General features: G+C 49.6%; 1 protein-coding gene across 2 annotated transcripts in view; it reads left to right on the plus strand.

The window, feature by feature from the left end:
* The window catches only part of MARCO (macrophage receptor with collagenous structure), a 41,492-nt gene that overhangs the window by 10,640 nt on the left and 15,826 nt on the right, over positions 1–15,026 (plus strand). For both annotated transcript variants that reach the window (XM_017500237.2, XM_017500238.2), the window contains exons 2-8: positions 4,178–4,279; positions 5,133–5,357; positions 6,476–6,511; positions 10,486–10,593; positions 10,674–10,718; positions 13,619–13,663; positions 13,967–14,074. In XM_017500237.2, coding sequence (XP_017355726.1) covers positions 4,178–4,279; positions 5,133–5,357; positions 6,476–6,511; positions 10,486–10,593; positions 10,674–10,718; positions 13,619–13,663; positions 13,967–14,074 — 669 coding nt within the window. The remainder of the gene's footprint in view (positions 1–4,177; positions 4,280–5,132; positions 5,358–6,475; positions 6,512–10,485; positions 10,594–10,673; positions 10,719–13,618; positions 13,664–13,966; positions 14,075–15,026) is intronic.

A 15,026-nucleotide genomic window follows, 5' to 3' on the forward strand; every position in this document is an offset into this window, starting at 1 on the left:
TGCTATTCCTTTGTAAGTAATGTGCGATTTTTTTCTTTTTCTTTAGATGTTTAATTTTCTATGCCTTTTTATGTTTTCAATTTTTAAATTATGATGTGTCTTGATATGAATTTATTTGAGTTTACCGTGTTTGGGATTTTTACAGTTCCTTTGATCTGTAGGTTTATATCTTCCACAAAATTTGGGAAATTTTTAGCCATTATTTCTTTTCATATTTTTTAAGCCTCACACTTTTTCTAGTACTTCAATGATATGAATGCTAGGTGTTTCGTTGCTGGCCCACAGGTCTCTGAGGCTCTGTTCATGTTTGTTTTCGTTTTGTTTTTTCCTCGGCTGATTTTCTCTGTTTTTCAGATGAGTAATTTCTATTGTTATATTATTGAGTTACCTGATTCTTTCCTCTGTCACATGCATTACACTATTCAGCCCATCTCCTGAGTCTTTCTTCTTTAATTGGTCATTTTTAGTTCTATAGTTTCCATTTGGTTATTTTTTATATGTTATACTTTCTGGTGAGCTTTTAAAACATCTGTTTGAAGAGTATTTGTAATTGCTTATAAAGGCATTTTTATTACAGTGGCTTTAAAATTCTTGTGGAATAGTTTAAACATCGGTGTCATCCCAATGCTGGCATCTCTTGATTGTCACCTCTCATCTGAGTAGTGATTTTCTCTGTTCTCGGTATGACAGGTAATTTTCCATTGTATAATGCATGTTTTGTATAGTATGGTAGGAGATTCTGGGTCCTATTTAAAACTTATGTTTTAGTAGACAGTCACAAAGTCATACAGTTGAGGTTTATTATGTAAATACTGGTCTACTTTTGTGGGCTGTAGTACAATGACTATTTAGTTTTCAGAGCCTTGTCAATGTTTTTCTGGTCCATTTTGTTTACCTGGTGCCATTAATGTTCTTGCTGGTCCCCTGCTGGTCCCGCCTGCAGGGGGAAAAGGCACTTTCCAGTACTGCCTGGTGCTACCAGGTAGGAAGTGAGATACATCAGGCCCACAGGGAAGACATCACTTCTCTGGGTCTGCTCACCAGGCAGCCCAGTGCTAGGGTAAGGTGGGGACTCCTGCTCGATGTCCACTAGTGTTATAGCATGGGAGGACACCCTACCAGCACTTTCTGCTACCCCAGGAGGTGGCAGACCTGGAAAGACTAGAATTTGTGTGCAGGTTGTTTTTCTTCATTGGGATCTTTTACAGACTTGAAACATTATTTTTATTTCCCTCTGGAACCATGTTTTCATTGTGAGCCAGACAATAGAGCTGTCAAATTTTTGAAACCTGCTTTCCTAAAATCCTTGCCACTATTCACCATGGTTTACTCCAGGGAAGCCCATTCTTATTTACTAGAGGCTGTTTTTACCCTCTCATGTCAAGCAGTTCTTCCTCTTTGGTCAAACCTGACCCAGAATAGATGTTTTCTTTATAGTTTCTTCTACTGTCTAAGATATGAAATGAACAGTGTAGAGGCTAAAGACTTCATCAGACCCTCCATTTGTGCAGAGTGGGTTAGATAGGCCTACAGGCTTCATGTTCCCAGTTTCTAAGATACTTTGCCTCTATGCCAGGTGGTAGCTCTGAATTTAAACAGCATTCTGGGCCTGGATGGCTATCCATGAACTATTCTCACGGTATTACCGTAACTCATTTTTTTCTCATTGTATCCTTACTCTCATGCCTTCCACCATGCTCTGACCACATGGTTTTAAAATATCTGTATTTTCCATGCTTGCTCCCACCTCCGACCTCTGTAATACCTGTGTCTCTGAAGCACAGTTCGCCTTTCCATTCCCATGATGTTATGTTTTATAAAATGTAGTGCTGTCCCAAAACAGTGCTGTCCATGACACTGTATTTACCAATTTGCCATCCACCACTTTGTGTTAAATGTGAGGCTCCCCTTGTGTGACACCCATCTTCATCATGATGGTTGCATGAATACCTGAAGCCCTGAGTTGGATTCTTGAGGTCCTTTCAACACTCCAAACTCTGCACATGCTCAGCACCGAAACTTCTGCAGCCACTCATTCATTCGTGTATTCAGTCATCGTCTTCACAGCATACTGTGTGCCAGATACCATGTTGGTGCTGGAATACAGCTCAAAAAGGTTCCAGGCCATTTTAGAGAGACAGAGACATAAACAGACACAATCCAGGGTGATCAGTGCTCTGGCAGAGAGAAACAGAGTGATGTGGGAGAGCCAGGGGAGGGCAGGTTCCACCCAGCCCAGAGGAGCCAGAGAAGGTATCCTGAAGCAGGAAGGGCTCTACTGAACTTCCAAGGGTGAGCAGAAATTAGTCTTATGAAAGGGAAGGAAGAGAGCCAATATTCAGAGAACATGCATCGCTCCAAGTCAGAAGGATGCAACCATTTGTCATCTGGCCTAGCCATTGGTCAGGATCCTTGTGGAGGTGTGACATGGAAACTCAGCCACAGGAGAGCTGGCCAGAGGGGCTTCAGGTGCCAGGTTGGGAGCAGTGAGCCATCACTGAAGGGCTGACAGCAGGAAGTGACTTGGCCAGGTTGTGGGTTGTGAGGCTCACTCAAGCTGCTATGTGAGCCTGAATTTTGTGGGGTGGGGTATGGAGGAGAAGGGGCACTCCATGCTAAACTGAGTATAATCAAGTACCACTAGCTAAACAAGCAACCTACCAACAAAACCATTTCTCTCTGTTCATCTGGGTAATTCTCAAGCAGGGGTCCCTGCTGTGCAGGGATTGAAAGGAGCATCAGCAGGGTAAACACAGGAGCTGCAGGGGATAGGAGAGGATCTGGGGTTTAAGTGGATCTGTCACATTAGTCAACTGAAAACCCACCTGCCCCTATCACAAAAGCAAACATGGTTGGGCACACATCCCCTAGGGCTGCTTAATTATAATCTCTTTCCCTTTCAGATGTGCACTTAGGGTCCATTTCAGCTGGATCTTTCCTAGGGGCAGTGGTCAGTGCAGGCTAGTGAGGCAAGCTCAGGCCTTGGAGTTAGACCAACCTGTGTTCACATGCCTACCGTGTCACCTGTCGCCTTAACTTTTTAACCCCAGCTCTCTCCTCTGTAAAGGAGTGTGACCATGCCTACCTTGCAGAATTGCTGCAATGGCTGGAGATGATGTTGGTAAATACCTGGTATGGAATAGGTGCTCATTTAACGTGAGCATAGGAAACTGCAGGGCCTTCTGCAGTCTGTGGTCCTCCCTTTAATACCCATAAACAAGCCAGAGTAGCAGCTGATGAGAGACTAGAGTCAGGACTTCCAGGCAAGAATTACTACATCCTCTTTTGTAATGTCGCAAACTGAAAATAGCTCATCAAAAGGGAAATGGTAGCCTGAACTGTGGCTTTTGTCTCTAAGGAATATTGGGCAGCTAATCTTTCTCTGCAAAGAAAACTAGGAAAATATCCATGAAAATCTTTCACTGTGAAAAGCAATATGTGGTATTTTGTGTACTATGATATCATTGATAAGATTAAAAGAAAAAAGTCTGTCTCAGACTATATGGGTTTATAGAATTTCTGGGCAGGAGGGATGGAGGAAGACCACACCCTGGAATGCTAATAGAGCGTATCTCATTGGGTTAGGACATTTGGGGGTTGAGGGATGATTATTACCCTTGTCATGCCCTGTACATTATTTGATAAAATATATCAACCATGTTTTACTTTTATAATTTAAAAATCTAAAGAAAAAAAAATAAGACCTAGACATGAATTCCAGATCTGCTTCTTATAACCTACTAAGTTATTCAATTTCTCCAAGCCTCACTACTTGTTTGCTAAATGCGAACAACCTTCCTTTTCCCAGAGTTTTGGAATTTGAACACATCAATTCATAATTCATTCCACAAACACAGATTGAGAACCCAGCAGGGCCAGGCACCATGCTGGGGCTTCAATGGTGAACGAAGTTGATCTAACACCTCTTCCAGCAAATGATATATGGCACAGATTTTTTTTTGCCCAGCCACACAGATGAGTGACCAACAGTGGGAATTTTTGCTTTGTGGCAAGAAGGAGGATCAGGGGGCTGATTTGGGGGTAGGAGCTTTTGGTGTCTTTCCCAGCTGACCTCACAGGATGCCCCCTGCTCACATAAAGTAGGGCCTGGAGGAGGCGGGGACTCCCTGTGCTGTGCTCTCTGCAGCTGCAGCCTTCTGCCTGGCTTGTGTTTCAGATCCAAAGCCCAAGAGGAGAAATGGGGTGAACTTCTATCTGGCTGTGGTGGTCATCTACCTCATCCTGCTCACCGTGGGTGCCGGGCTGCTGGTGGTCCAAGGTAAGGCAGGCTTGGTCATGTGTTGTCCCTCCTGTGGGGGAGGGGGTGACCCAGCAGGGCCCCTCTTATGAAGGGCTCAGGGTGAGTGGAGAGCCTTAGGCCACTGCTCCCATCTGCTGGGAGAGAGTCTCAGCCCCTGGCAGCCACAGTGGTGGGAGGAGCGAAGAGGCAGTGTATGTTGTGTGTATGTGTCCATGAGAGAGGGAGAGAGAGACCCTGAGAATGCACTAGTGAGCCAGTGTGTGTCCAAGCAGTGAAAGACGCAATGATTTCACACAGGGTATGCCACACGCATCTGACATCAAAGAGTCCCAGTCTCTGAGTGGGAAGGGCTTTGCTGATCCAAGTGTCCATTTGATCATGATTTGACTTTTGAAGTATTCCCAGTCTTAAGGTTAAAGTCATGAAGTAATTCCGTGAGCAGACACTGAAGTTACTCAAGAACACTGAATGCACAGTTGTCATAAACACGTCATGTATGTATTAAGATCACACACCAATGCAGCTTGCACACATTTAGGTCAGACCAGCATGTTAGTTGTCACGCATCCACACCCGGAGCATGCAGGAAGGTCTTAACTGCTTGAAGGTTGGAGATTGATAGTGGATGCAGTACACACAGCTTTAGGCCATGCAGAAGTGTTTTGTAGATGTGCCATGTCATGCCTGAGTGTGGAGCACACATGGTCAAGATGCAGAAAAGGCTCTGGGCTCACACTAGGTCCTGACAGCGCACGGACTTTGTGTGTACGAATTCAGGGCCCCCTAGAAGTTATGCACATATGACACAAGGATGTCAGGGATATGCTTAAATGCCTCAATCCCTAAAAGAAGGCTGTGGGGTGGGGTCTAGTTCTGAATCTGCAGGAGCGGCTCTGGGTCCTAGAGATGTATTTTTCCAATGACACTCTGGCTGTTGAGGACAGTCCATCCTTCTCCTTGCTGAAGTCAACACGCCCTGGAGAACACCTGGCTCAGCGTGCATCAAGGCTGGAAGTCCTGCAGGCCCAGCTCACCTGGGTCCGTGTCAGCCACAAGCACTTGCTACAGCGGGTAGACAACTTCACTCAGAACCCAGGTTTGGCCTCCTCCCCTCTGGGTTGGGACTTCTCAACAGAGGTCTGGGAGACAGTGGGATCAGGAACCAGGAAACTGAGGGCCCTGTCTAAGCAAAGTGTGACCTCCAAGAGCCAGGGACTTAGAGCAACCACCTTAATGCCAAGTCTGAACCCAAAGTCCCCAGATAGATCCAGAATGTCTAAGAGGGAGGTAAGACACAGAGCCTGGGGCGGTTCCCTGGATGACTCCCCCACAGCTGACTTACCCTGATGTGAGGCTGGGAGGAGAGCAACTGAAGGCACCAAACTAGTCCAGACAATGTGGGGACTTTGGAGGGAGAATAGCCAGACCTGCTGGGGGACACACGGTTGCAGGCAGGAGAAAACTGAGCCAAAGGTGAACACCCCAGGGTGCTCTTTCCCTCGGTGCTCTTAGGGCCTTGCAGCTGCACCCTCTCCTCTCTCAGGCTGCCCCAAAATGGAAAGAGCTTCGCCCTCAGACAGTTTGGGCAAAAGCGGCTGCTAGGTGTGGTCCCACTGTTGTAGGGTTTACCCTGTGACACACAGCTCCGTACCCAGCGGGGTTCCTTGCTCTGGGCCTTGTGTGAGCTAAGGCTTGGGAGGGTGGTCCCATGACTGAGTCATGTGACCAAGGGATACGCCCAGCACGGGACCCAGGAGGCAAATCCTGGGAGCAAAGATGAAGGCTGAGTAGGGGTGTGAGGAGGGTCAGTAGCTGTGGGCAGATGGGTGGAGTCCAGGCTCAGATACTCAGACACCATGGGAGTTTCACTTCCTTCCTTGAAATGCGAAGAAGCTCATTTTGACCAACACCAGGGGGTTCTACCTCCTCAGGCTGGTTTGAAGCAACCTGCTTTCCCCACCTCCAAGGCTCCCAGGGATCTACAGGTCTCAGAGTGCAGTCCACTAGTTATAGCAAAGCATCTGGCTCTTTCCAAGGACTCTTTCCCGAAAAGCAGCCAGGTGTTTGGCCCCTGTTGTCCAAACCCCTGCAGTCTGATGGGAGCCTCACATGGGAGGACTCAGCCTCCCACTGCAGAGCCTGGGCACTCTCTGCTGGGGCTAGAGCCAAGAGTGCCACACAGCTCAGCTGCAGCTCACTCTCCTTCCCTTGCAGGGATGTTCGGAATCAAAGGTGAACAAGGTGCCCCAGGTAGGTTCATTGCCACTCACACCCACCCTGCTCTTTCCCCAAAACCTCCCCAAAAGGGCCCCTTGGCCAGTGTCAGTCTGTGTCTGGACATCTGACCCCAGCGTACCTTCCCCTATCCCCACAGCCTTCCTTTGTCTTGAGCTGGGTCTCCTCTCTGTTCCCTGAACTTGATTGGACTACCAGCCCCTGGGCTCTCATCCCCCTCCTTATTTGAAGTGGCTTCCTCTCCCCACCCCTCCCACCCAAATCTAGCCACCTTCCCAAGCCAGGCCAGGTGGCATCCCAGCTGCCAGGGCAGCCTTCTGCCCTGGTCTCCCATAAGCACTCCCTCCAGGTGACTCTTACCTGCCACATACACAGCACTTCCCACCAGAGGTGCTGGGCTCATTTCCACGGCATCTGAATCCTCTCTCCTGCAGGGCAGTAATGATGGGAGGCAGGTGTCACAGAGGCACGGGCTGTGCGGTCAGGCCAGCCTGAGTTCTAATCCTGGGTCTGGGGCTCACTGGCTGTGTGACTCTGGGTCAGTTGCTTAAGTTTTCTGGAACCTCAACCATTCACCTGTCTAGAAAGCAGTGGAGATAATCTGACTTGCCTCATGGAGTTGCTGTAGCACTCAAGTGGGATGCTATGCAAAAAATGTCTGACAATGGCATGTGCTCCCTGAGGACAAGGTTGTGGCTTGTTTGCCTTTTCTTCCCTCCTCAACCCACATGTGTGTTGTGTTGCACACATGCTTCACTCACACCCCTGTTCCATCTCTTCAGCCGAGTGGTTGAAATTTCCTCCTGAGGATAAATATATACGCCATCCTTGGGACAGAATCCTTTGGTCTCGTCATATTTCAAGGATGGCCCAGATCACACCATTGGCCAGGGAGGGTTTTGAGGCAGCCTTGCAAAGTGATGGAATCAGGGACTTGGGAGACTTGTGGACCTACGGAAACCCTGGATCTGCCCCTGCAAACTGGGTGGCACTGAGCAAATCACGTTTCTGAGTTCTGTGTCCTCCCCTATAAGATGGGGATACTGGTGGGACCTCCTAGGATTGGTGTCAGGATAAAACAATAAATGCAAACCTCTTAGTCCAGTGTCGAGCAGGTACTTGATGCTGTTCTTTTCATTATTGTTATGACAATTATCTGCTGTTATTATAGTTGTTATTCTGTTTGTTCTTGAGAAGACTAAATGCTAACGCTAGGAGAGCCTTCAGCCTGATGAATGTGGCTCCTCTCCTTCAAGGAGGGGCAGTTTCAACAATTTTAATTGCTTTTGCTGACAGAATCAATGCTAAGCCTCTTCTCATCCACCCTAGGCACAGTGCTGTCCACTTCATTCCAGAGCACAGAACACGGTCTCCCTCTGGGCTCTCTCTGTATGAATATAGTTGTATGTACATAGAGAAGATCTCTCTCTCCCCATGTCTCTCTCTCTCTGTATGAATATAGTTGTATGTACATAGAGGAAATCTCCTACTCTCTCTCTCACCATGTCTCTCTCTGAATATAGACGTATGTACATACAGAAAATCTCCAACTCTTTCTCTCCATGTCTCTTTCTCTCCATGTCTCTTTCTCTCTCTGTATGAGTATAGATGTATGTACATAAAAAAAATCCCCAACTGTCTCTCCATGTCCCTCTCAGTCTCTCTCTGCCTCTGACTTCTGTCTGTCTCTCTCTCTCTCTTCCCGCTCTTTCTTCTTGTGCCCAGAAACCAGAGGCTGGAAACTTCTTCCAGTGCCTGGAGCTACAGAAGTCTCGGCTCCCCCTCAGGGACCACCTGCGTCTCCAGATTCCCTGCCCATCACCCTTTCCCACCCAGGAAGGCTGTGTTCTCTCCCCTTCCCCATGGCTTACTTTGCCTGATCAGGGCTCCCCAGAGGCCCCTTTGCTGAAAAGCCCCCGGAGACAAATAGGTGGGCAGGGGAGGAGAGCTGGGTGTGGAACCCAGAAGTCATGGTCTTGTTGGAGGCAGCCCGCCTGTGGAACTGATCTCCCACGCAGGCTGCTTGGAACACAGTCAGGGGAACCGCTCCTTAGCCAAGCTTCAGGGAAGGGGATTGCAAAACCCATCTGCATCTCTGTTTCCCTCCCCTATCCACCCTGGACTTCTTTCCTTCCTCCCAAGAAGCATTTATTGAATGTTCCGTAAGGATGAGAAACCTCCATAGGCACTGGGGATCCAGACATGAAGAAGACAGACAAGGCCATGCCCTCATGGCCTTCCTGTTTAGGAGGCAACCAATTTGGAGCCTGATGTGGTCACATCCCTGGCCACTGCTCTGAAACGATGGGGCGGTTCCCTGGGTAAGAAGGCAGAGAGCTGGCCTGAGCTGCCTGCTGGCAAGACAGAGGGAGCCATGTGTGCAAAAGCCCTTGGGTCAGGAGGGAGCTTGGTGAGTCAAAGACCACAGAGAAAGAAGGTCCGCGTGTTTGAAGCACAAGAACAAGGGAGTGGTACGGGGAGATGAGGCTGCGGAGGGGCGAGGATGAGGCAGGCCCTGAGGGCACCCCTGGTTAAGCGCAAGGCACTCTGCTTTATGCTATGGCGACTCCTCAGACTAACCCCAAGCAGCTGTTGCTATTAACCTCATTTCACAGATGAGGAAACAGGCTCGGAGGCACATCGACTTGCTCAAGATGATGCAGGCAGGTTTGGAGAAGCTGAATTAGGGTCCTGAGCCTGAACCCTATCCCTATCCCTGCCCCAGTGGACCAGGCCAAGACAGTGGAGTCAGAACAGTTGCACTGCTCTGCCTGAGAAGGGGTGGCAGCGATTCTGGCACTAATGGGCACAGGATCCTAGGGGCTTACCCTGAAAAGCCCCTTCTAGCCTGGGAGTAGTGGGGCACTTTCCCCTAGAAGTGCCAGGTACAGAAATCTCCAGCTTTGATCGTCCAGGAGGAGGGATAGCTCTGCAGGGGAGGGGGCTTCTCTCCAGCATCATGGGGTCTCTGAGGTTGTTGTCCCTTCCCTTTGGCCAACAGTATAGTAAGAGCCCCTTTCACTGGGTTTCTTCTGTGCACCATGGCCTCTGTAGTCCTCCCTAAGACCCTGTGGGGTGGATGTGCTCTTCTCATGTGCAGCACAGGAAACCAGGGCTAGGTAAAGTGAAGATCCCTATCCAGGTCACACCATTTATCAGTGGAAGCTGATGTCAAACCCTGAAACATTCTCTTTCCAGAGACTCATCTGAAAGGGACTCCATGCCTAAGTGAGAGATTCTAGTCCCCAGCTGGAACTTCATCCTTCCAGTCTTGCATATGTAAAATGATGGGACATGTGGATCCCACACGTTGGACTGGGATTCTACTATGAAATAGAAAGCACATCACAGGCTTCACCGCCACAGTGCCTTGGCAAGGGTACAGGCTTTGCCCTTGGGAGACCTGGAACCTGTGGCCACACTCTAAATGTGAGACCTCAGGCAAGGCCTAGGCATCTCAGAACATCACTGCCCTCCTCAGTGATGGGGATGAGGAGCCCTGTATCCCCACTCTAGTTGTGAGATTCCAGTGAAACTCCGTCTCCAAAGTGGTCCTTGGAAATGGTAGAGAATCATGTGAGTCGTAGAAATTATAGGCTCCATTTATCCAGAGCTTGCCTTGTGTGTTTTCCATGATGGTTCCCACGTGGTAACCTCGGGACATCCCTGTGTAACTAGTGCACTAACCCCATCTTACTGATGAGGGAGCTGAGGCTCAAAATGATGATGTAACTTGCACAAGGTCACCCAGCTACAGGGGCAGTGCTAACACTGCACCCAGGTCTGTCTGACTCAGTGTCTCTCTTTTGCTTTGAAGGCCATGGGCTTCCTGGAAGAGGAGCTCCATCTTCTTTCCTTCTTTCCACACACGTGGCTCATCCCCATGCTCAGTGAACGTTTGTTGAATGAATCACCATGTGAGTGATTGCATTGCATTGTTGCCTCACCCTGTTGGCTGATTCACTGGTGTCTCTGTTTCTCTTCCTCAGGTCTTCAAGGTCTCAAGGGGGACATGGGCATGCCTGGTACCCCCGGCCTGCCGGGGCCACCTGCTGAGAAGGGAGCCAAGGGGGCTGCAGGACACAATGGAGCAACGGGTACTAGGCTTTGGCTCCTGACCCTTAATTGTTTTCCTCCTCCTTCGTTGGCTTCACTCTGAATTCCCTTTCCCTTTCAGGCCCCCCGGGACCCCAAGGGCCACCAGGAGTCAAGGGAGAGGCCGGTGAGTAGGCACTGCGTGTGTGCCCAGGAATATACAGCAGGTTTCTCAGAGTGACTGCTGCAGGCTGCAGACGCAGCCTCCCTCCAGAGTGTGGACCCCTGAGGAGTCTGTGCGGGAATGGGGGCCTGCCTGGTGGGAGACCCCAGAGGGGCTGAGAGGCTGGGAAGCAACCTTTCTGGTGGCGAGGGTAGAGTTGGGCAGCAGCCCTCAGGGGCAGGTCCAGCTAGATGGCCTTCAGCCTGGGTGGGGCTGGCAGGTATGACTCCTACCTGTTCTTCTGTGTGAGAATGTAAGTCTGCCAGTGCCACTGGGGAAAGTCGGGCTCCTTGGTCCAGCAGCGACTCTGATGTCAGGCACTTGCGCCTCCACGTCGGACTAGCTCTGCGCCCATTGGGAACATTCCCTGGTGTTCCCAAAGAAACTAAGCCTCAGTTTCTTTTTCTGTGATTCAGGATGAGAGGGCTGCAGAGGGCTGCTGGGGGTATTAGAGACAATGACCCAGAGCCTGTGATTGTTGCTAATACTAAAAGTATTAGTTTCCGTTTCTTTTAGACTGTTGCCTAATTCTGCCCAACCGTCTTATTAATGCCTTTTGTGTTTTCCATGATGGTTCCCATGTGGTAACTTCATGGATATATTAATATAAATGGACTCACAGGGCCCAGTCAAAGAGTGAGGGACCCAGAGCTGTTCCTCCCCAGGGACAAACCCAAACATTGGTCTTCCATTTCACTCTGCTCCCATCCACCCTTCATTTAATCCCTCCGACTTGCAAATTCCCAGAGGGGTTGAGGCTGCTGGGACGTGAAGATGCAAAGACATTAAGACCTTTACTAGACAAAGCGCAGATGACAGGATTTATGAGGGAGTGGGAGTAAACAAACCCAGTCTCTGAGCCTCCAGGCCACTGAGGCAGAAAGAAAACACCACCAGTTACAAGAAACTTGTTAGGAGGGAGAATCTTCCCGAAACTGATTTTGGGAAGTAATTTAATAGAAGGGATCCCAAAGAGCCTATTGATCTGTGTCCAGCAGGGGGTTTTCTGAGGAGGGTTTAAGCAGGGAGGATAGGCGGGCTGTAAGAAGGAGGGAAAGTTTATGGTGCAGTCAGGGGTGCACACATACATTCATACCTCACACTCACACTCATGTCTGAGGCCACATCTGTGCACATACTCACATTCTCACACTCACGCACAAACATAATCACGCTCATACACACACAAGCACTCACATACACACATATACTCATGCACGCCCATGTCTGAGCACACATCTATGCACATATTTGCATTTTCGCTCACACTTGCACAAGTACAAGCACACTTGTGCACATATGCATATGCCCACACACATTCGAATACATTCACACCCCCATGCACATAGACACTCACACCCAGCCTGTGGGGGCTTAAGCAGAGCAGGCTCACTCAGAGGGAAGTGGGTCTTCCTCCCTCCTCTTTCCTCCAAGAGAGAGAGACTTGGGCTGGGTGCCTGGAACTCACCAGAGTGGAGCCACTGGCTGGCTTGAAGGGACAAGTCTGAAGCCTGGAGAGCTCAGTCATTTCCTTCAAGTAGGAATAGAGTGGAGCCTCCCCTTCTCTTTGGGACTCTGACAGGCAGGCACACCACACAGCCCTGACAAAGGGCTCAGAGCGGGACTGTGCAATCAGTAGCACTAAAAGCAGGCAACCCCTTCTTCCACCCAAATCCTCTCGAACCCACAAACATGAAACAGATCCACAAAGCAGGCTACAGTGGCTCCATAAGAGTGTGGAGCCCAGAGCCCATCTGTGCCTTCTGCTTGGGCCCCACTGGCATCCTCGGGAAAAGCTTGTGTAATTCAGCAGCTCACTTAGAGCCTCTCCGTATACACCCCCCCTCTCGTTCCTCTCCTTCCCATCCTTTTATACTTTGCGTCCTGGATTCCTCAGTTTCCCCTCATACTTTTACTGTTCCTCTCCCCAGCAGATCTCTCCCTGCCCCGCCCTTCCCCCCCCACCCCAGGAACACCCAGGACCTCCAGTCTGTACTCCACATGGTGGCCTTGGATACCTGGGCCATGTGGGTGGAAATCACCACTTCTCAATTCCATTTTTGTCTTAGAGCACTAATTATGCATCTGCTGAGGACCAGGTAGTCATTACCAGCCCCATTTTATCTATGAGAAAATTGAGGTGCAGAATATTTCAGTGGCTTTTCCAAAGTCATCCAGCCTTTGGAGTGAGAGAGCTACAATTCAAACACATTTGCCTGACTCTAAAGCCTTTCCCGCACTGCCATGCAAGATACATTCCTAGGTGCTGTTCTGGACCTTTGGGAAGAGAGCTGTCTTATCCTGTTTTGTGTCGCTATTACAAAATACCTGAGCGTGGGTAATTTACACAGAATAGAGGTTTACTTAGTTCATGATTCTGCAGGCTGGGAAGTTGGAGATTGGGCTGTTCCCTCTGACAGCTTCTGGTGAGGGCCTTGTGCTGAGTCAAAACACAGTGGACAAATGGAACTAGCTCTCTTGGTAACTAATCTAGTCCCACAAGACCAAGAACTCACTGCCTCTTGCCAGATGGGATTAATCTTTTCATAAGCGATCTGCCTCTGTGACCCAAACACCTCCTTACTGGGACCTGCTGCATTGAGGACCAGGCTTCCAGCACATGAACTTTCAAACCACAGCAAAAGCAAACACTGATTGGAACTGCCAGGGACTCTGCTGTTTGTGTTTGTGCAATCCTGTGTGTGTGTGTGTGTGTGTGTGTGTGTGTGTGTGTGTGTGTGTGTGTACTGAGATCTCCTCCTGGACACCTTACCCAACTGAGGGGGTCTGGAATGTCAGCTAATTGAAGACATTCTAGACATTCTCAGGCCACAGCAACTGAGCTCTTTTTTCCTTCTTCACAGGCCTCCAAGGACCCCAGGGTGCTCCAGGGAAGCAAGGAGCCATTGGTAACTTGTGCTTGCTCTGCCAGGGACCCATGATGCACTGCCTGAGGCACCAAGGCAGTTGCCCCCCGTATCCTCTCTCCACAGCCCCACCCCATCCCAGACAGTTACTGCCCTCCCCACAGTCCTCTTCTCTTGATTCCTGTCACCTCATCAAGACCACTCAAGAAATGAGCTAGCACATCCCCAGATTTCCTCTGGGAGTCCCATTCCCTTCTCCCCTAGATGCTTCCTGCCACTTTGCCTCTCGTAGCCTGTCCCCAAAAGGATGGTGAAAGCCCACCTCACCAGCCATTCTCTTTGCAGGCGCCCCAGGACCCCAAGGAGAGAAGGGCAGCAAAGGCGATGGGGGTCCCATTGGCCTGAAAGGGGAAACTGGAGCCAAGGGAGACAAAGGAGACCTGGGCCTCCCAGGTGAGGGCCGAACTGGGGGTGTCAGTGCTCGTCAGGAGGACTGAAGGAGCTGGGGCCTGACCTCTGTGCCACTGGGTCTATTCAGCGCCCATTGCAGGCAGGGCTAGGCTCTGTCAATGGGAATCTCTGGTGCATCACACATGGTCTCTTCTTTCCAGGTGAGCAAAGAGATGCAATGTGAGAGGGAGAACAATGTCATTCCAGGCATAACTATGGCAAGCTGGGGCACAGGCAGTGCTAGGAGCTCAGAGAGGAAGCTGAAGGGATGAAGAGGGGTCTACACTGAGCCTTAGGAAAGTAGGGCAGACTGACTGGTGTCAAGTGCAAGGGGGTTGATTCCGGGAGTGAGACCCCAGGCAGCCAGAATCCCCCATTGATCGTGGGTGCTATCTCTAGAACACTGTTCCTCAAGCCATGGTCCATGTATAAGAGCTATTTGGGTGCTTGCTGAAAATGCAGGGAGGGCTCTAGGGTCCGTTTCAAATGCCCTGGATGGTTCTAACCTCAAAGGTCTAGGCACTACATGGGGAGAAACACTGGCCTAGGTGCTCTGGACCTGACTGGGCATGCCATGCTCTCTGCCTCTCAGCCTCCTGCAGCCATCGGAGAGGCTCTGCGGTGAATGGCAGAGAATGAGGATTCTAGAGCCAGGCGGGCTTGGTTCCCATCCCTGCTCTGGACCTGTTCCCCATGTGACTAGCATAATACTTCACCCTTTTGAGCTTTAATTTTCTCATTTTAGAAAAGAATGGTAATTAAATGAAAATGATAATTAAAGTAGACATATCTTATAAGACTGTAATAAAGGAGAGACCATTTTTCAAGCTGTCTGCCACATGATAGTCACCAAGTACATGATAACTAGCAGTAGTAGCAGTAGTTATCCTGTAAGGTAGAAAGGGAAGGACTTCAGTTTCAAGATCAGGCAGACCTGGGTTCTGATATGGCTCGC

The sequence above is a fragment of the Cebus imitator genome, unplaced genomic scaffold (genome assembly GCF_001604975.1).
Source record: "Cebus imitator isolate Cc_AM_T3 unplaced genomic scaffold, Cebus_imitator-1.0 Scaffold264, whole genome shotgun sequence".
NCBI classification, from domain to species: domain Eukaryota; kingdom Metazoa; phylum Chordata; class Mammalia; order Primates; family Cebidae; genus Cebus; species Cebus imitator.